Below are 21,022 nucleotides of genomic sequence, written 5' to 3'. Positions count from 1 at the left end.
TCGTTTTCCCTATGGTTCATGGGAAAAGTAGTCTTTTGTTACCTTCGTGCCTCTAATGCAATAAAAGTGAAGAAAGAAGGCATAATCCTCGCCTCCGAGTCCTACATAGAATTGAAACTTTCCGTTACGTTAGCTAGGAAATTTTTCATTCCGGACAATACATCTCTCTACTGGGAGTCTTATTTCCAGGAGCCACTTAACAAATGGCCCCTATGCACTGGGAGTTTACTCCTGCGATTGGAGGGCATTTAAAGATCTTTTCTGGTTAGGACCACCATGCTTTCAGACTGAGATAGAAAGGAAGCTATAACTCATGGTATCAGGTCACCGAAATTGTACTTGATGATGCTGCCAGTCGTGTCTCTGCCACTGAAACACATCCTTCTCCCATACTCTAAATGAGGAAAGTGAATGTACCATCACTGTTTGCTTATCCCCTGTTAACACCAACCTTAAAATGAGGCCCTCAGTCTGCTCACAATTGCAGAGCTAGATGTAATATTATTAACTGAAAAAACAAAGGGTGAAGTGATGTTATAGTTAGGTAAACTTTTCAGTGACAATATAATGTTTAAAACATACCCAAATGGTCTATGACCAGAGAGACTTGGAGGAGATTTTCCAAACCCAGCCACTAGATGGCAAAATAACGCACAGCATGTGAATCCTTCACAGTGCAAAACTATAACTTGCACCCCGCCATGCACTATTTCCTTATCAATAATTTCATTGCAAACGTTGCAGTGATATTATGAATGATGTGTATAACAAAAAGGAGAGTAAGGGAAGTTTGCACAGTCTTATGTGTGGTGGGAACTCCTGGTCCCCTAAACTAGAATTAAACAAACAGTGGAGGAGTACCCCCTATAGGCAAAAAGGTATTTATACAAAGAAGGGATTCCTTCTGTATCAGGAGCTTAAGGCTCTGATTTTAGCAAAAGATTGCCCCAACCTTTTTATATTGGACAGTCATAGTCCTTATAGAAGACCCCTCACTCACCAACCTAGTTGGTGACATGCTTCATCATCGGGGTCCCACCCCATAGGCCGAGTGCCTATAGGGTGTGCTGCGACACCTGGTTACAGTGGAGCGGGTTTCTTTGATTTTTATATGCTTTTCCGGAAGGATATGAGGAGGAAGAAGTTTTGGGGGAAAGTTTCATGATGATTCGTCAAACAACACCAACTTATTTGGAAAAGAAAAAATGCTTTTCCTATGGAGACCAGATCCTAACTATAATTACCCGGTGACTACTGCCACTGGGTAATAAATATTTACAATAAGAAAATACCTGATCTTTTTTATGTTGTTAACTTACCAAGCACCCTTAACAGATTCTACTAATTTACGTAATGGGCCTCATTTTTTTAGACTTCAACATGATGAAAAATTGAGTCTGCTTAATTGGGATTTGAACCAGTGACAACAGGGACAACAACAAGGACATCCGGTTGCGAGGTGATATGACAAAAAACATAAATGGCCCCAAACCAAGGTAAATAAAAAACGAATGATAAACCAATGAAAAGCTATTTATTTATTTAAAGGTTCCAAGGCTCACTACTTCTTCAAGTAAATACAAACAGCGAGATATACTCTTACACCTGGGCAAAAAACACTGCTGTGGTTTAAGACGATAAAGGACACAACACAATGCCCTTAAAGCTGGGGCTCAATGTGTGTAATCACATCCATACACAGTATAACTTTAGGAATAACTGTGAATAACTGAACATGTCCTTAGATTTCTTGTGGTAAATATCTCTGACATGAAGTTATTCTGCCTGTTCCGTTCCTCCTTCAAGCAGTCCTTCAACCCCCTCATTCACTTCCTTGTCCTAGCTGGGGTTCTCTTCCTCTTCCTGTTTCATCTTCTTGGATAGGTGTTCTCCAATCAGAGCCAGGGGGTTGGCTTTGTAGGAAGGGTTTGAAATTACCTCATGAAACCTGGCCACCTCCTCTTCTCTGCAAAAAACATGAAATGCCAGCTATGAGAGGGAAGGCTTAGACACAGACAGAAGGAAAAACTGATGCATCATAAAGGCAAATGTACTTTGTGACTCTTCCTAAAAGCAATTCAAACCCAGCCTGTGTTCAGCCCTCCCATTGTACGTATTGTAAATGAGCATGCGTAGGAGTTACAGTAGATGAGATAAATGAAAACTTGACACATTATATTTTTTATCATGGATACTATCATTATTGACACAGTTCCCAGTTCAGGCCTCTTGACCTTGTGTACTAGGGGATAAATGCAGAGCAGCTGAGAGACTAAATCGGCCAAGGTGCTTAAACATCCTGCTTCGCAAAGAAATTTGAAGGTTTCCACTGGCAGGTTTACATCTTCATCTGGCTACAGATTTACTTGTTTCTGGAACTTTTTGAGAGTGCCAGGAGTGATCCTCGGTTGCAGCTTCTCAGGAAAGTCCTGGAAAACTTTAAAATTTCCACTTGAAAGTTTTTGGGGCTGTTACATCACCATTCCTGCTCTGCAAACACATTTTCTCATGCTCTTGACAGGAGTAAATCTATTACTTGTCCAGGATCGCAATGGACACAGAAAACCTTTCTGAATACCCACAAACAAGAACATTTAATAGAGGCTTAAGAACCAGCGAACTTTCGTCAGATGGTTTCTCTTATCAGATCAGATCTGATGTTTCCTCCATTACAGCGTCAAGGCAATGGGAGCTTGGTAAGTTGTTAGAACCTTTTAAACAACTAGGCGCCACTGCTCAGCTCAAATTTCCTGCATCACTGAAAGTGATGTATAAAAATAAAATGAAAGTCCTAAAAAGGTTGGATGAGGCAGAAGAATATCTTCAACTACTCACAGACGACAATCAAAGAGAGCAAGCTAATAAATATTGACACTACTGAAGACCTTAGATTAGGCATTCCCTATCATTATTTTTAACATGGTTAGCCGTACATCTTTCCACCACTCTCAACTTAAACAGATGATACACCCGGGTGGAGGAGTCTCAATGGCCAAGCTAGGCCAAGGAAAGGAGGGTGGTTCTCCAGTGGTGCACGGGAGGGTTACGGTGGGGGGGGGGGGGGGGGGGGGGGGGGGGGAGAGAAGGTGGGAGCACTGCGTGGGGAGCATCGGGGAAAAAAAAGTTTAAAAAATGTCCAAATCGCCAGACCTTAATTTCATTTGTTTATACCTTTGTCAGGACAAATAGCGCAAGGTAGGGTAGCATTGGCATCATATATTAAGATTTTATCATGGAATGTGACCGGGTTACGAGTCAAACATAGAAGAGAGAGAATTCTTCAGTACTTAAAGGACGCACCTGAAAATATATTCATCTTACAAGAGACCCATTCTACTGAACAATAATTAAGAGATATCTTTATGAGAAAAAAAATGGATTCAGCAGGTGATAACCTCTTCGCAACAGACTTCTACTAAAGGGGTTGCCATATTGATCAAATCTAATTCCGAGATAAATTTGCTACAGTCCAAGTCTGATAAAAAGGGGAGATGGGTTATAGAAAATATAAAACAATATTCGTATAAATTTACGATTGTAGGATACTATGGTCCTAATTTAGATGACCCCCTACCTCTAAAAGACCTTTTGGTTGAACTCCTAGATTTTGAGGATCCAGTCATTCTTGCAGGGGATTTTAATCTAGTACTTGACCCAAAGTTGGATAAAACATCTGCTCCTAGGTTCTCACATAATTCTAAAACCAGGGCTGTATTATCTAATGCGATTGCTCAGTTTGGCTGGAAAGACATTTGGCGACAAAAAAGTGGTACAAAAAGAGAATTCACATTAATAAGAAATTACGTCACAAATCTAGATTAGATTTTTTTCTAATTGCAGAACACCTAGTTCAACCAGTGGAGGAGATAAAACATCTTGGTGCCCATATTTCCGATCATTCAGCGGTTAATCTAACCTTAAAATTGTCAGGCCCTCAGCTGATCAAGAGATGGACTATAGATAGAAGCATTCTTTTGGAAGAAGAGGTAACAAATAAATTGATTGAGGAATCAAATGAGTTTTTCACTCTCAATCTAGGTACAGCTGCACTCCCAGTTGTCTGGGACACGTATAAAGCCTTTTTGAGAGGGCGACTACTAGCATATCAGATTGCAAAACATCAAGCATATAGGGCGCAAATCTCACAGATCGAAGCAAGAATAAAGGCCCTGGAACAAGCTGTGCTAGTTCCCAGTCTTCCAGATGAAGAGAACAACAATAAAAAAGATTTGTTAACCTGTAAATTACAGCTAGAGCAGGTATTAGATGGAAGGCTGAGGAAGCGCTGGCAGGCCAGCTCACTAGCTCACTTTGAATATGGAGAGGCCAGTGGAAAGCTCTTAGCCTGGTAAACAAAAAAGGATATCAAGAAGAACTCCATAAAGGAAGTACAGATCACAAATATGGATGTGATTTCAGATAATAGATTAGATATTGAGCAGGCTTTTTACTATCACTTTGATGAAGTCTATAGAGAAGATTTACTCCCACAACAACAATTAATACGCTCATGGGTTGACCAATATCAGGTTCAAGCTCTAGATGACCAGGCTTTGCACAATCTTAATAGAGAGATTAGCTTCACGGAAATAGTATCGGCGATAGACTCCGCCAAGAAAAGTAAGGCTCTGGGCCCTGATGGGCTACCTTCAGAGATCTATAAAGTACTAGCACCTGTAATAACACCAATTCTGAAACGGCTATTTACCGTTATATTTGAGGAAGGAGGCAACATTCCTGTTTCTTGGAATGATGCCATAGTGGTCCTTATTTTAAAACCAATGAAGAGAGCATTTCAGTGTGACTCATACAGGACAATCTCCCTTCTTAACACTGATTATAAGCTCATGGCAAATATATTAGCGAAGAGATTGAACGGCACGGCAGGTAAACTTTTAAACTTAGATCAAAAGGGCTTTATCAGGGGTCGCTCTATACAAGATCTCACACAAGCATTGGTGGGTGCAATAGACGTTGCTTCTCAATAAAAAGTCCCACTAGCGGTTATTACATTGGATGCCGCAAAGGCCTTTGACCGCGTCAATTGGGAATTCCTGGTCAAAGTATTAGTAAAGGTTAATTTAGGAAAAAACTTTTTTAGGGTAATAGCAGCATTTTACCAGGCTCCGATAGCTAGATTATTAATAAATGGCAGTATATCTTCTCCTATAAAAATCCAAAGAGGGACAAGATAAGGGTGCCCGTTATCACCCTTACTATTTGACCTATATATGGAATCATTTTCAGAAAAGATCAGACTAGACCAAGATATTCTACCCTTTAAATATAAAAACTGGGTGAAAAAAGTCGCCCTTTATGCGGACGATCTGATGTTATACACTACTGACCCTATCAAATCAATTCCCCTCATTTATAAAGCTGCAGAGCAATTTGGTCAAGTTTCTGGATATCTGATTAATCAAGCTAAATCATAAAGTATGTGTTGGAATATAACCCAGGCTAATCACATACCAATTTTAAAAAATCAAATCAGATATCTGGGAATTCAAATCACACAGGACATAAATCAACTTGCAGAAAAAACCTTGAAAAGATCAATAAAGAAATGGCGGAATCCCTAAAAAATTGGTCATTCCTGCCTTTGACTCTAATCGGGAGGATCAATATAGTAAAAATTATGTTGCTACCCAAAATAATATATATACTTCAGAATATTCCACTCACTTTTAAAGAAGCAAGACTAACTAAGATACAAGCCAAATGGAATTCTTTTATCTGGGTCTCAAAAGGCATATGAATTTCTTGGAAAAAGCTTTGTAGGAAAAAAGGCAAGGGTGGGTTGTGCGCACCAGATCTGAGAGTGTATGCCTGGACCTTATTATTGAAAGCTGGAATAAGCCTATTTGATACTTTAGGGGGGACAGAAACAGACTTTATGTTTCAAAACATGCTATCTGAGATTCAGGGAGGGTCTCATGCATTTATGCTTAAGTTTGGAGATATGCGTTTTTTCAAAAAAGTGAGATTAAAGGTTCTTAGAGATATGGCATATGTGTGGGCCAGAGTAAGGAAAATGCTGAACATTCCATATTATGCTGCTATAGCGCCAATTTGGGACTCCCCTGGCTCTCCAGAATGGACCAAAGATCTATTATCTATAGCTCTGCAGAGCGCAAACATCAGATTATGGGGCCAGCTATTGCCTGAAGGGAATCTTTTGAGTTGGGAAGACATCTCTGTTCTTACAGATTAAAACTTATCTAAATTCAAGTATTTACAAATCAAAAGCTCGGACCAGGCTGTTACAGAGGATAAAGGTGCTAAATCTATTTTGGATGAACTCTTGATGAAGAAAACAAGATCGCTTAAAACATCAGTGCTTTATTGGACAATACTCGAGGGAGAAGATGGAGAGTTCAGCCTTCCAGAACAACTATGGAGGGACCAAGTCTTGATGTCGACTTGCAGACTCTATGGCAAGTATCCTTTGATTTATTACACCTCACGGTCTCACCTGCCAATTTAAAGCGCAATCATTTGTTTTCTCTCCATAGGGTATATTGGTCCCCAGCTAGGATTGCCAAATTTTCAAAGGGGCCCACTCCTCGCCGTCCAAAGTGCTATTTGGAAAAAGCAGATGACCTCCATATGTTTATGACCTGTCCCGCACTTACACAATTTTGGTTTGAAGTACAAGAAGGTATGAAAGCCCTTTTCGGGTATGAAATACAGGTTAGTATGCAACAAGTTTTTTTGGGAATTCCCTCCAATTATGAGGAAGTACCTCAAGACAGTAATAAGTTATTTCTTTATTTAATTATCCTAGCCCGTAGGGAAATATGTAAATTGTGGGTGAGCACTAATCTACCAACATATTTAGATTGGGTTAGGGCAATCAGGCATACTCTTTGTTTAGATAAAGTGGCATGGAAGAGAAGGAAGCATTTTTGGACTCCCTGTATTAATTGGCTCGATGGACTATGAATCAACTATGTCCAATGATTATGAGGGTCTGGTAAAATGGGAGACTGAGCTGACTGTTCACATGTTGTTACCGTGAGACTTATACTGGGTGTCTGCAAAAAGAGCTTCCATAAAGATTCTCTGTATAATCAATACCGAAAATATCTTTACTGGCGTATGAGGACAAAGAAGAAAAAAAAAAAAAAAAAAAAAGAACATTTGCGGGTTGCAGGTGGTGTTAAAACGTTGAGGGCAATCTCCCTCTGGCAAGTCCCTCCCCAGTCTTGGTACGTGTGAGTAAATCTTTCAACAAATATGGAAAACATTTTTTGTAAATAGCATATTGGCTCTAGGCTATTTTCTACTGCAAGTTAATTTACCACGCACACAATGTTGGGGATTAGAACATCAGTTACCTCTCTGCTGATAATGTACCATAAGATAAGATTGAAAACACAGTGAGTAGTACTGCATCACCAGCTGGAGGGGTACGAGCATTTTTTGTTATTCTTCCGAATGACAATGCTTGTTGATCATTTTTTGCCCCCCTACTACCTTTAGTACATGGCCTCTGGGCTGCATGAAACGCTTTCCAAGCCAACTGCTATACCACAAGAGACCAGTTCTTAATTTGAGCCATTAAGGGCCATCGGCATTCATTTTTTGGGGACCAGCACTTATTTTTCAACTTCAAAGATTTCCTGCGAGCAAGAGAAGGAAACACACAAAGGGGAAAGGAGGAGGAAGGGAAAAGACGGAAAAAACATCACTCTGGGAGAAAACAGGAACCTCAAAGAGTGAAATAAAGGAGCAGGGAGTGTCTGGTTGCGCATTAAAGAGGCCTGGTATAGATTCAAGACTACGCAGCCTTGATATTTGGTGTGCTGACTAGTCATGGGCTTCGGAGTGCAGCCTCAGGCACTGCACTCATTATGTTACAAATTAAGCACTGCAAGCGATCCTCTTTCTTCAGTGATGATTCCTGAGGGAAGCTTCTGTCCCCTGTCCTTATTTCTCTTTCTGTCCTGCTCTTTGAGGTTGCTGCTGTATATTGTGTGTGTACCTATATGGCCTTTTCTCATTCTATCTGCTTTCTGAAACAAGCTGCTGGCCTGATTTTGTAATAAACTCTCTGTCCAGATCCATGAACCAACTCTACTGTATGTCCTGTACAATGAGGGAATCTGCTACCCCCTGCCATTGTTTTCAGAGGACTCTTGTTCTCTATCCACATATCTGAAAAACTCTATTACTTCTATTTGAGTGCTGTTAAAAGGGCTACTGGTAATGTAGGTGTAATGCAGGCAATTCAAACTAGTTTTTGTTACCAAGTCCCATTACAACCACAATCCCCCCAGCCCAGTTTCAGAACTCTAGCATCACCAGCTGTCCAAGTTCTATCATGCAAATCACGATAGAGATAGATAGAGAGCAGAAGTTCATCCAGCTTCCTACTCTGGTTAACTGATGATCAAGAGAATGAACCACTGGACTTGTATACCAGAGTCTCTAGAAAATACTCGAGACCTTCAACCACGTTGTCACTGCCCGCAGTGTATGTTTTTCTCTGCCGGCATGATCAGGTGGATAGCGTCTTTACTACGTGAGTGTCTTGTTCTCCAAGTAGTAATGGATCCTCCACCAGGAGGGAGACAGTGGTATATATGTTTAAAATTATCTCTTGGCCAATAGAGATGATTTTAATAATAAATTAGACAAGGATAAGGTTAAAAGCTGGGCAGTGTTGATGTGGGCAGGTATTAGACCACAACATCTGGTGATCGGGTCGACATGTTTTTGCCAGTAACCCCATACGGGTCTTGTGGCTTTCAATCAGGACCATAACAGTTGGAGACCGACATTTTAGGGTGCTTAGTTAACATGCAAGAAACAGTGACGGGTGAGTGGAGTCACTCACCCATAGTCTTCTGTAAGCTCAAATTATGAAAGGGTTGTCGATGCTTTTCTGTTCAATCATGGAAATATCGTGCTCAGTATATAGACATGAAAAGACGGTGCAGTGCAAATGGGGCAGCAGCCTCTGTGAGGTACAGAGTGTGAGGTGCTTTAAATGCCTGTCTGCTGCTGTCTCAGTCTTTAGAGAGGCACACAACTGAAATGCCTGGACTTGGTTGGTCAGGGAACCAGAGAGGTCGGTTTTACATTGATTATGCTTCTTTATGCGCCGTCCCCCAGGCAGGCAATCTTGCAATATTTGCTCTTCAAACTATACCCCTCCACAGACTTACAGGCTCACTTGCTCTAAAGTGTCTATGTGCTCCCCCCAAAGGGACTCTTGCCGTACTCCTCTCCCCCGAAGAACCGGAACTGACTCACCGGCTGTCTCCCAGAAGTCCAAGATACTGAAATCTTAGAACAAAACGGCTATGGGTCTGCGTCCTGTGGTCTTCAAGCGCCCCTAGTGTGCCTAAACCCAAGCCCATACTGTCATCAGTCTAAGAGCCTAGGGGTAGGCATCTATGCACCTGATAGGGACGTCGTAGACTCTGGGAGTGTAGTATTCCTCTCGATCCGAGACCTAACTGCTCAGTCATACCAAATCAAGTCTATCGTTCATGATGGGCTATGAAATCTTAGTGATAAAGCAGCATATCGAGAGAGGCCCCAAAGCGATTATAAGCAGATGTAAAAAAAACTAGGAAAAGTTACATAACCCCCAAAAATCACTCTAGCAGGCAACTCCAAAGAGGAGCTATATAACATACGAAATAGCTTTGTTAAAGCTTGTGCCTGCTCTACTTCTATTCCATATTCGCAGACTCTTTGTGATTTGATTAGCAACTTTACATTTTTTTGAAATAAACACGATATACAAAAACTTTACAGTATGCCTTCAGCATTCAGATATGATACTGGATTGGAAACAACCTCATCTGGCTGCCGAAGCTTCTTTGGAGGCATGTGAACTATTCTATAGAAGGAAGTTCAGAAATGGTTGTCATTAGCAAAAACAGGTTCCCCACTAGACCCATGCTCTCCTAGAATCACTTCCAGTTTGGCACAGTGCTTTGCACCTTCAATAAAGGCGCTGTTCGACTTGTCACTAAAATCTACCACTCTACCAGCGGATTGGCAGTGTGGACAAATCAAATCCCATCTTAAAAAGCCTTTTGTTAACCCAGAGGAACTAGCAACCTATAGACTGATGTCATTATTGCCTCTGCTTGGTAAGATCCTGGAAAGCCATGCTAATAAACAATTAACAGACATTTTAGAGGTCAATACGAGCTTACATCCTGAACAGTCAGGTTTTCGTGTGCTACAAAGTACAGAAGCAGCACTGGTGGCTGTCATGGACAGTAGCCAGATTGCACTTGAAATAGGGACCATATTCCTATTGGTCCTTTTGGATTTATTGCCAGTATTTGACAAGATCTGCCACTCCATCCTGATCAACTGATTACATGAAGCAGATATCCATGGTAGGGCTCTGATGTGGCTTACGGATTTCCTCGACAATCACTCCCAACAAGTATGTTTGGGACCTTTTAAATCTAAGAAGATAACAGACAATAAAAGAGTCCCCCAAGGCTCCTGTTTGATCCCTACATTATTCAATATATATATATGCCCCCTTTAGCCCATGTTGTGAGATCCTACAGAGTGAAGATCGTGTCATATGCTGACGACACTCAGTTGCTTATTCCTTTCAGACCCAAGTCAAACCAGATGCAGCAGCAATTCAAGCATTGTATCGGAAAAATCGCTAACTGGATGACTTCAAATTGTCTCCAGTTAAATAGTGACAAATCCAAGATCGTACTGTTTAGAAACGCATGGGAAGTGTGTTCACCAGATTGGTGGCCCTCCGATCTCGGTCCGGCTCCCCTTCCTAAGCAGGTACTGAAGAACTTAAAAGTAAAAAAATCGACCAGGAGTTATCTATGAGAGAGCAGGTCAACACAACATGTGGCATGTGATTTGCCACAATGAAACTGCAAAAAAAGGTTTTCCCTTGGTTGCCTTCCACCACCAGGAAAACATTAGTCCTGGCGCCTGGGTTATGGCAATGCATTGCTGGCGGGTGCTAATACTGCGCTGGTGGTCAAACTGCAGGTGGTGAAAAATACAGCTGCAAGATTAATATGCAATATGCCAGCCTGGTCACCCTCAGCGCCCATCCTTAAAACTCTGCACTAGTTTTCAATAAAGAAATGTGCAATTTTTAAACTGTGTTGCCCAAAACACAAGGCCTTGCATCAGGCTCGGCCCATGTACTTGCAACAAAAATGTAATATTTATAGGCCCACCAGACTACTAAGATCTTCTAATAAAGCTTTGTTACAGTTTTCCTGCACACGTACCGTTAAATTTGGGTAAGGGCTTTTTCCTATCTAGCGCCGTTTTATTGGAATTCCCTCCCTCTGCATATCCGGTTATCTTCCAATTTCAAACATTTTTAAAAATTACTGAAAACATGTTTTTTGGGGGCTTTTTGCCCAGAGTCAAAGGATGTTGAGCGTCCCTACTGAGAACCCGGGTCCCCAGCTTCAAAGTCGACCGCTACAGCTCTTGTCTAGTCAATTACAGTGCAGCGCTGAGAGATCCCTAAAGGGATGAATCACGCCTGATATCAAGTACATAGAACATACAAGCGCAATGTCAATTTTATAATATTCTGTGATGGAAGCGTATGTCATTGTGAACTACCACTTTAAACCTTGATATCCGAAGACTCACTTTAAGAACAATATGAACTGCAATGTGCCCAGACTGATAATAATTACTGTTATTTGACTACTTTGATTATTTAATGATTGCTAGAATTTTTTACTGAAGAATACTTCGTTTTAACACTTTTGTGACAATCACTAGGGAGGGGATTTGGCTCAATACACAAAAAGAGAGGTGCATCTTTTGATTGGCCAGAATTTGTGCACTCCCACAAAAAAGTGCTTGCCCTCCACACAAATGGCATCATTTTGTTTATTTATCCAGCTGCCTAAGCTCGAGCTTACAGACATGTAATTCTAATGCTATTAAAGGGTTTTATATACCTGGATATTTTATGGTTTTTTGCTCTGGCAGCAGCACAGATGGGAGTAGGTAAGCCATTAATCTACAAGGGTGGTCAGGCCTGGCTTGACAGTGCAACTGTCACCTGAGCTTTTAACCTACACCAATATTATTCTACAGTCCTTTGCTTCCAGACAAATACATATCCTTTCCAATGCTATTTACTTATGAGGCTTCATTTTACCATACAACATTTATTTAAAGTCCGATCTATTGGCATTGCCAATGCTTGTTGGCATTGGAAAGTAATTAATGTTTGTATCATCCAAGAATAAACAATAAATTAATGAAACAAAAACACAATCAGGCAGGTTACCCTATGAACATCTAATCACTCAGTTGAAAGACTGTCAACATGCTTAGGCAAACTCATTCATACACACAACACACTACAAAAATCTTGGACAGGATCAATCACATTTTACTTTCAAATTAACCAAAGCAAGCATTAGTGCACTAAACATTTAACATATCTCTACTACCCAGACAGAACCGAACAACCATGAATATGGGTTGATGGAAATCTCCGAAATGTACTAAGTGGACACGCAGTTTGAGATATTATTAATAGAAAATACTAAACAAATATTGATAACATAACGAGCCAAAACTCAGACCTGGGGCTCACTAAAACCTCCGTCTCTGTGATAGGATAGGCTGTTAGTGGTAAATGTTTACCGCTTTTTTAGGTCGACACTGCACATTTTAAAAACTTATGTGAGAGTGCCAGCTCTTTCCACAAAAGGCGGTGGCAACCAGTACACAATAAGCCCTTTTAATCAATGAATTTGGCAGCATTATAGAAACCGCCAAAAATGGCTGTCGGGTTCAAATCGATGTGCGTCTGGAATCTTGAGGAAGCGTAAGGATTAAAACTTCTACAGGACCTGCACAAAGCCACAAACTCAATGCAATCCCAGACACTTTAGTCATACTGTAAAGGGAAATTTTAAATTGCTTTTTTGAAAAGTAGAACAGTGGAGAGACTCCATGAAACTTCGTGCAGAGCAGTCCACTGCGACAAGCGTGGCCGTTCTGAGGCTTCCTGCATTTCCCCTTCCCTTCCGCGAGTTCTATGTTGCAACTCATAAGTAGCTTGGTGGCCACCAGCCAATAAGACTTCTATGAAATGGAAACCCTGCTGTTTGTTTTACGGTATTTGAGAGTCAGCTGTGGCCGTGTACAAATCAATAAATCATTAACCTTAAACCATATTTAATAAACATATTTCCCTTCTTTGTGGCTCTACCACTTCTAACTCATAGGGGGGAGGGTAAAGAGCGGCGCCTCTGCTGGTGCGTGAATACCTCCGAGTATTAAGAAACCTCTGCACACCGTTGAGCCCTCTTCATCAAAAGACTCCTTCAAACAGTCTGCTTTTCATCAGGTTCTTGTTTACTCCAGCCTTTGCCTCCTCGCTCACTTCTTTAGTTATACACCGACGCCAAGCCGTAGGCACATGAGCTGTTGCAGTACTACAGGGAGGAAGGCCAGAGCTCACCTGAAACCATACCAGCTAGACCACACCAGCAGCATGATCCCCTAGTTTTATGGCTGATCTTGAGCAAGATGGCTTGATGAATGGGAGTTTTTGAGCAATATGCATGGATGTCAATTCACCAAAATGACAGGGGAAGTGGAGGTGATATTACATACCCTTTGACCTGAATGACCTCACAGGGTGGACCGTGTCCCACTTCTGAACCATCTAGCATCGTTTATTTGAAGGCCTTGGGGAAGAGCAAGAGTTGGAAACTTTAGAAATAAAAGAGGGCTCCTAGGACTTTGTTTTCTGTCCCTTCCAGGGGCGGCGGCTCCTCCATAATGGCAGAGGAGCGTCGCCCCACTGCTCAGAGCCAGCAGATGATAAATAAAATTATAATAAAACAATGTTATTATCATGTTATTTATCACTGTGTGAGCCGTGAAGCTGATGGAGTTTAGGACGGGGCGGGCCATGGCAAGGAGGAGTAGAGGTGGTCACTTTAAGTGCACATGTTGGTTTGACCAGCCCTTATGACGGCCGAACCGACATGCGCATTTATGTTTCTCCAACCAAGCTGTGTTGTTCTGGCGGGTGGAGAAAAGACACAGGCTCCCTATGCCAGGGCAAGCGTCAGACCAGCCCGCTCAGGCCAATCCCGAGACTTCTCTGATGCTAGGTAGAACATGAGAGCTGCGTTTGGCTTGGGTGGGGAGCCTGTGCTTTTTGTCCCATTGACTGCCGGATCTAGAGAAACGGGGAAATAGGCGTCAGCGGGAGCAGCAGGCAAGTCGTTTTTATATTATTTAAATTCCCCAACTCCCCTCCCTGCGCTGCCACTAGCCCTTTTTACTGCTCTGATGACCACTGATGGTATTAATAGTAAAGACAGTGCCTTGGGTATGAAACGGAAAACCATTTTAGCTGCTGCTACCCATAGCAATAAGGCTGCTACTGTTATTTTCTCATAGCAATGCAATGATCTTCAACAGGCAAGACATACACAATGCTACCTTCTAAAGATAGTGTTTGCGTCAGTGAAGCAATGGCGTCGATGCCCCTATTAAAACAGAGATCTCATTTGATTTCTCAACAGACACACTTTGATGTAGGCTCTGAATCGCTGTAGCTTCACGAAATCTTGTTTACCTGCCACAAAACGTGCAACGTGCTAGGTTAGTACTTACACGAGCCGGCGTTTCTGGGCTGGCTTCATCTGACTGTAGTCTGTGGGCTCCACCACCTTCTTCTTAACACTTCTGCAAGAAAGCAGAAGATAACAGTTTATTTACACAGATGCCAAAGTTCATCTATCCTATGAGCACCGCAATGAACAAGACTCAGACCTCTTCAAAAGTCCTATTTGGACAGAATCTGGCCCCCCTGTAACATTATACCTACTAATTATGTGATAAGTTTGCCAAGGAGTCCTTAAATTAAAAGAGTTCTATTTCAATACCTCTGATCCTTGCCATAGAGTAAAATATTTGGGAAACATCATTTTCAACGAAGGCTTTTCTACGCGTGACGTTTACTACGAGGCACTTACCTCGCAAACGTCTTTTCCACGCGTATGCCTTCAACGCCAGTCTTTGCCACGCATATACGTTCTGGCTAGGGGGATTGGGGGGTTGGCGGGGGTCGGCTGGGGGAGGGGCTGGGGGGGCCTGGGGGGGGTCTCCCCCCCAAAAATAAACAAAGGAGCGGGTTAATTAAATTAAAAAAAACGCACTTCAGTACCAACGAGGTAAAAGGAAAGTGCCTCCCCCAAAGACGTGCCGTTACGTCAAAATAGCAGTCCTTTTTTAATTTTGGCAGACGTGTTTTGACGCTTGTTTCGATGGTGGATGGAAGTACGGGCTGCTGGTGAAAGACAGGAAGGTGTCAGGTAAGAAAATAATCTTTATTATTTGTGTTTAATGGAAGTTAAAATGCGTGGTGTAATCCATTGTTGCAAATTCCAGCGTGGTAAAGCCACTTGCGAACTAAAATTCGCGTGGTATTGCCATGCGTGGAACTTGTATTCGTGGTAACATCATATATTCAAAATATTTATATCACATGTCGTACCGTGGGATTCAGTTCAACTTAATTAAGAGGTGTATGTAAACTAAAAACGTAAAAGTGAATAAGCCAGCAATAGTCAGAGCAGCAGTCGTCCTGCAGAGTACTAAATTGTAAATGGCCCCGAAGGTGCCTTTTTACAGGTTGGTGTTATGGTATTTTATTTTTAATAATATCCAATATAAACTCCGTCAACTTCAAAGTCAACAAGTATGGGAAAACCTGAAGTTATATTTTTTATTTCGATTTTTGGAAAAATACGCAATAGTAGCCATTAAAAGTTTAAACGTAATAAAGGTAAAAATGCTGCAAAAAAACGCACAAGCCATTAAAAGTTTAAGCGTAAAAAAAGTATAAAGGCTGCTGTCTAATGGCTGAATGCAAAAAAAAGGACAAAAATACCTATTGCAAAAATGAGCTAAACCCTAAGAAATGAAAGTAGAGATCAACCGCAAGCCAGGCACTGAAGTAGACTACTTTCTAGGCACATATACATATGAGCACAAACAAAATGCCGTCACTAACAGTGAAAAGAGCCATTGGCGGAAGTGCAGTAAAGAATAAAAGTGAAATGGAAAGGACACTCGAAAATACCAATGGATGAAGGGGGCTGGACACAGCTAAAGTTGTATCTAGGGTAGACGTAAATATGGATTTTTCCTCTGTCTTACTCTACCTCCTCCCCCAGCCTTTTCCGTATATAGTTTGTACTCGTTCATTAGTTATGACGCCTACTTAATCTCTCCTCCTAGGGCATCCAGCTGGGGATTTCGGGTAAAAGGTGCCTCCTTCCCTGAGTGGGCTTAGAAAGAGACTTGAGCCAGAAATTCTGTCCTAACCGTCCCTACCATAATAACTACCATCTCCTGTATTTACCTAACACATTGCTCCCACAAAGTAGTCCTGCTGTATTGTCAGAGGAAACTATAGACTACTACTTAGGTGCTACTACAACATAGTTCACTAATCCTACTTTCTGGACCCATGTCTTCTGCCCTTCACACAAACTAGTTGTCAACATCTACAAGGGCCCACTAATGTGGTGCCTATCCAATATTCTTAGAGCTGCACTTTAGATGCTCATGGGTGGACTCAACACACGTCCACGGGTGATAGCTATTTTTCATTTCATTACTCAGTGTTCAGCCGCTTCTGAGTTGACTACAGTCAATTTAAATCCCAGGGCTAAGCCTTACTTGGTCCTTGTGAACCCTATGAGTCAACTACTCTGATTCTTCTTAAATCCCAGATAGAATCTGAACTGCTCCTAAATTGACCCCACAGGCAAGCTTCTTTGGGGTCTACTTCCTGTTTGAGGGCTTGGCTTTAGCTATCTCTGGGTGATCTCCACATGCCCTCTATAGTGGTCTAGTTTAAATCCCAGAAGCCCCTTAGTTCGTCCTGTATTGACCCTACTTCATTGTCAAGGACTTCACATTTGGACTCCACTTTTGTTGCCACTGGATAATCCCGACAGACCCACTGCTGAGGTTTCAGTTTAAATCCCAAGGACACACCTTAGCTATTCATCAGATAAATCTGTTGAACAACTACTGTGGTGTCTCTCGCTCAGGACTACACTTATAGATACTACTGAGTTACCCCCAACGGACCTGCACTATGGTATTTATTTAGACCCGAGGTATTCACATTAACTGCTCCAGGATTGATCCAATATGTTATTTCCATAGGGCTTTCTATCAATAACTAGCTGCCTTTTGTAGTGGAGCTTCAGCTTCTCAAAGCAAAGTACATCATCCCATATGTACATTCTCCGACCTCCACTGAACCTGGTCTAAAAAAACGTACATGCGATATTGGTAGTTTAGCTTGCTTGGCTCTGGATTTATTACTTCACAGCTAAAAATCTGAACCTATAAATGTTGACAGACCTAGCTATATAGCAGGATTCTGCTAGTTCAGACTAAAATCATTACCTAATTAAATTCGATCTACCAGTCTTTGTGCTTCACTTCGCCCCCTTACCTTCACAAACCATTCCTCATCTGACCCTGCTGACCCTAATCTCACCCGTTCATTCCTGAACACATCCATGCTTTCCACCTAGTACTTTCAATCTTCATGCACCCTCATCACTTTTCCCTTCCACTCCCTCTTGTATCACTCTCAGCTTGCTAGCTTCCACACCATCTTAGTCCAATGCCACAGTGAATGCCAATGACTTACTACAAATTAACACTGAAATGCAGGCTAGTGGGAAATGGATCATCTACCAGCTGCCCCATCTCACCAAAAGAACATGGTCAACCTCCTAAACTGGCACTCCAATCATGCAATTGACCATAGATATATGGACCTCGCCCTGACTTAGCAAGTGTATAATGTAACCAAGGGTTCCCTTCGAATGGTCAAGTGTCTACAACAAGTCATTGCTTAACTAGGATTCCACCAAAAGGTACAAGCTACTATCAATCTAGTATTCTCCCATCTACATTATGCCAATGGTATATACCTCGGAGTACCCCACCAAAATAATTTAGAAGCTACAGAGAATCCAGAATGTATCTGCAAATAATCTCTTTCCCCTTAATATAAAGTCACGCAGTTCATCTGCACTTCAGTTTTTACAGTGGCTACCTATGGATAGGCAGATCACTTGCAAAGTAATCTGCCTAGCTACTCATGACGTTCACTGCTCTGGACCTCACCTCCTACAGCAGACTTAGTACCTACCACCATTGCCAAGGTCTTCGAATTAGGCTAACTCCACCCATCTGTCCTTTCTGTAAATAAATCTTGTACTTCATGAAAGTCTTTTAAAGTTTCAGTGATTAGGATATGGAACTTGCTACTTTTCAAGAATTAGAGTAATTTTGAACCATATTGCATTTTAGAGATCACTAAAAACCTGGTTTTTCCCATGTTTACAAAGACTGTGTTACAATGAATCCAAATACTAAACGTAGACTTCTGCATTCACGGCTATGTCTATTCTTACATTAATACGCCACACTCAAGCGATTGCGTAGCAGTGTTGGCACAACATATTTAGAACATGTCTTCAACCTGGAGCACCTCACCCAACAACAACCATATAACTGAGCCTATTAACAACATCCTGCTCAATCCTACACTCTTAAAGAACACCCAGGCTCCTGATGCATCTCAATGGGTTCCTTTGCAACTCCATCAGCGATATAAAGCACTATATAAACGCTGCTAAACAGTATCATTCTGGAGCATACCGTGAGAGATATTCCCTAGTTCAAAACTTACTTTCTTGTCAGTGCTCTGCCCTTTCACTCACACCCTTCACCTAACTTCAGGCTATTGGGAAATTAATTCATTCACTTTCACTTCCAATTTGGTCAGACGACAAGTCTCACTGTCCTCTCACTGCGTCTGGACAATGATTCTACTCTTGTTCCCTCTGGCTCTCTGTGACTACCTGAGCTAGCCTCAACTTTTCAGTCGACAACAATTATTTTGTATGCTCTTCCTCTTAACACTTACACGACATGGGTACCTAGGTCAAACTGAAGGGGAACACTGCTCTTACTCTTTTTTTACCAGTGATTCCTTTTGTTGTTGTGGGGTTCTGACTGGACCCAAGGAAAGAATAATGTTTTTGCTCAGCCTCCTTGAGATTCTGGACACAATCATGGCCTCTTCATTCAGCCTGGGGATGGAATACTGCTCCTCCACTCCCTTAGCAATTGCTTGGTTTGAGATTAGCCTTGCCGATGGGGCCTAAAAAAGGAATGCTGCTCCTGTACTTCTTTTTGGCAATTTTCTATGCAGGTTTTAAAAGTTTGACGCTCTAATTGGGTGCGTGGAAGGAATACCGTTCATGCTCTTCTTGAGTAATTCCTCAGTCTGGCTTAGCTAGGGGAAAACAGCCATTACATCGCAGCTGTTACCCATCACGCCATTACAACGCAAGCGTTACCATGCATGCGTTGTAATAACGCGTAGTCTTTAGTTCCCTTTTTTTTACAACGCATGTGCTTTATTTTACTGCGCATACCTTTACAACGAATTGCGTTGAAAAGGTAAGTATGTTAAAACCACGTATGTTGTAAAAAAAATATAGGTGATCCACGTCGTGAGGAAACAGAGGCTCTTCCGTTTCCTCATAATGAGGTACACTGCCCCTCAGACCGCAGGAACCACGAGGAGAGAGGAAACATGAGGGGAGAGAGGTAAAGTGGGTTGAGCCTGGGGTCTGGGTTACTATTTTATGGTAAAAGGGGGTCAGGTTGTGCAGAGTTGTGTTTTAAGGTAGGGAGAGGACTGGGGGTCGGGGGTAGGGTCGTGCAGGGGTAGTGTTTAGGGTAGGGAGAGGACTGGCGGTAGGGGGAGGGTTGTGCAGGGGTAGTGGTTTAGAGTTTAGGGTAGGGAGAGGACTGGGGGTCAGGGTGGTCGTGCAGGGGTAGTGTTATAGGGTTTAGGGTAGAGAGAGGACTCAGGTCGTGCAGTGTAGTGTTTTAGGGTAGGGAGAGGACTGAGGGCTGGGGGAGGGTCGTGCAGGGGTAGTTTTTAGGGTTTAAGATAGGGAAAGGATTGGGGGTCGTAGGGGTCGTGCAGGGGTAGGGGTTAAGGGTAGGGAAAGGATTGGGGGTCGGAGGGGTCGTGAAGGGGTAGAGATCTATGGTTTAAGGTAGGGAAAGGATAGGGGTCGGAGGAGTTGTGCAGGGGTAGTGATTAAGGGTTTAGGGTAGGGAAAGGATTGGGGGTCAGGGGTGTCGTGCAGGGGTAGTGATTTAGGGTAGGGAAAGGATTGAGAGTCGTGCAGGGTTAGGGGTTTAGAGTAAGGAAAGGGTCGGGGTTGTGCAGGGGTAGAGGTTTAGGCAAGGGCTTGGGGTCAGGGGATCGTGCAGGCGTACTGATTTAAGGTTTAGGGTAGGGTTACTTACCTTACACACTTTTACCAAGTGTATGCTTTTAGCACGAATGCCTTTGCATTGTAATGGTACTCGTGGTAAAATAATGCGTTGTAATGGTAGGTCATTGCAGGCGGGTCTGGTGCCTCAGTGGACTAATGCGTTCACTGCAGGGGCCTGTGTTCGGCCTCTTGGTCTCAGGTTCCAATCCCAGCGGGTCCACTCAGCCTTTCATCCATCTGAGGTCGATAAAATGAGTACCACTGAGTTGGGTAACAATAAACATCTGTTATTCAGCGCCAAGATGCCTCCGGGTGAACGTGTGCCCTTTACAAATACACATGTTATGTTATATTATGTTATGTACTAGCGTAGTAATCCCTGCGTTGTAATGGTACGCGTGGTATTAGTATGAGTAGTAACGTCATACATTCTTAGATAGGCATAGATGCATGGAAATGTTTATAGTGGAAACTTAGCTGCGAAGCAATGGAGTGCTATATAGCGGCGAGGGCACAAAAAGGCTGCAAGGGTAAATTGGAACTTTCTTACTGAGCCTGGGGAAGGGCTGCTGCTTATGTTACTCCTTCGCTGAGAAAGGCTGTCTCGCTGGTCCCAGGGAAGTGACGTTTTTCATGTTCTACTCCTTACTGTTTCAGTGGGTTGGCCA

The 21,022-nt window shown here is 42.3% G+C and overlaps 1 protein-coding gene across 1 annotated transcript in view; it reads right to left on the bottom strand.

The window, feature by feature from the left end:
• Positions 1-1,517: 1,517 nt before the first annotated feature.
• The window catches only part of SLX9 (SLX9 ribosome biogenesis factor), a 572,292-nt gene continuing 552,787 nt past the window's right edge, over positions 1,518-21,022 (bottom strand). Inside the window, exons 5-6 of the mRNA XM_086955518.1 lie at positions 14,632-14,703; positions 1,518-1,966 (exon numbers count right to left, since the gene is read on the bottom strand). Of these exons, the coding sequence (XP_086811644.1) occupies positions 1,840-1,966; positions 14,632-14,703 (199 nt within the window). The 3' untranslated portion in view covers positions 1,518-1,839. The remainder of the gene's footprint in view (positions 1,967-14,631; positions 14,704-21,022) is intronic.

Source organism: Lissotriton vulgaris, chromosome 2_1 (assembly GCF_964263255.1).
Source record: "Lissotriton vulgaris chromosome 2_1, aLisVul1.2, whole genome shotgun sequence".
In the NCBI taxonomy this organism is placed as follows: domain Eukaryota; kingdom Metazoa; phylum Chordata; class Amphibia; order Caudata; family Salamandridae; genus Lissotriton; species Lissotriton vulgaris.
This window is presented reverse-complemented; position numbering and strand designations above follow the sequence as displayed.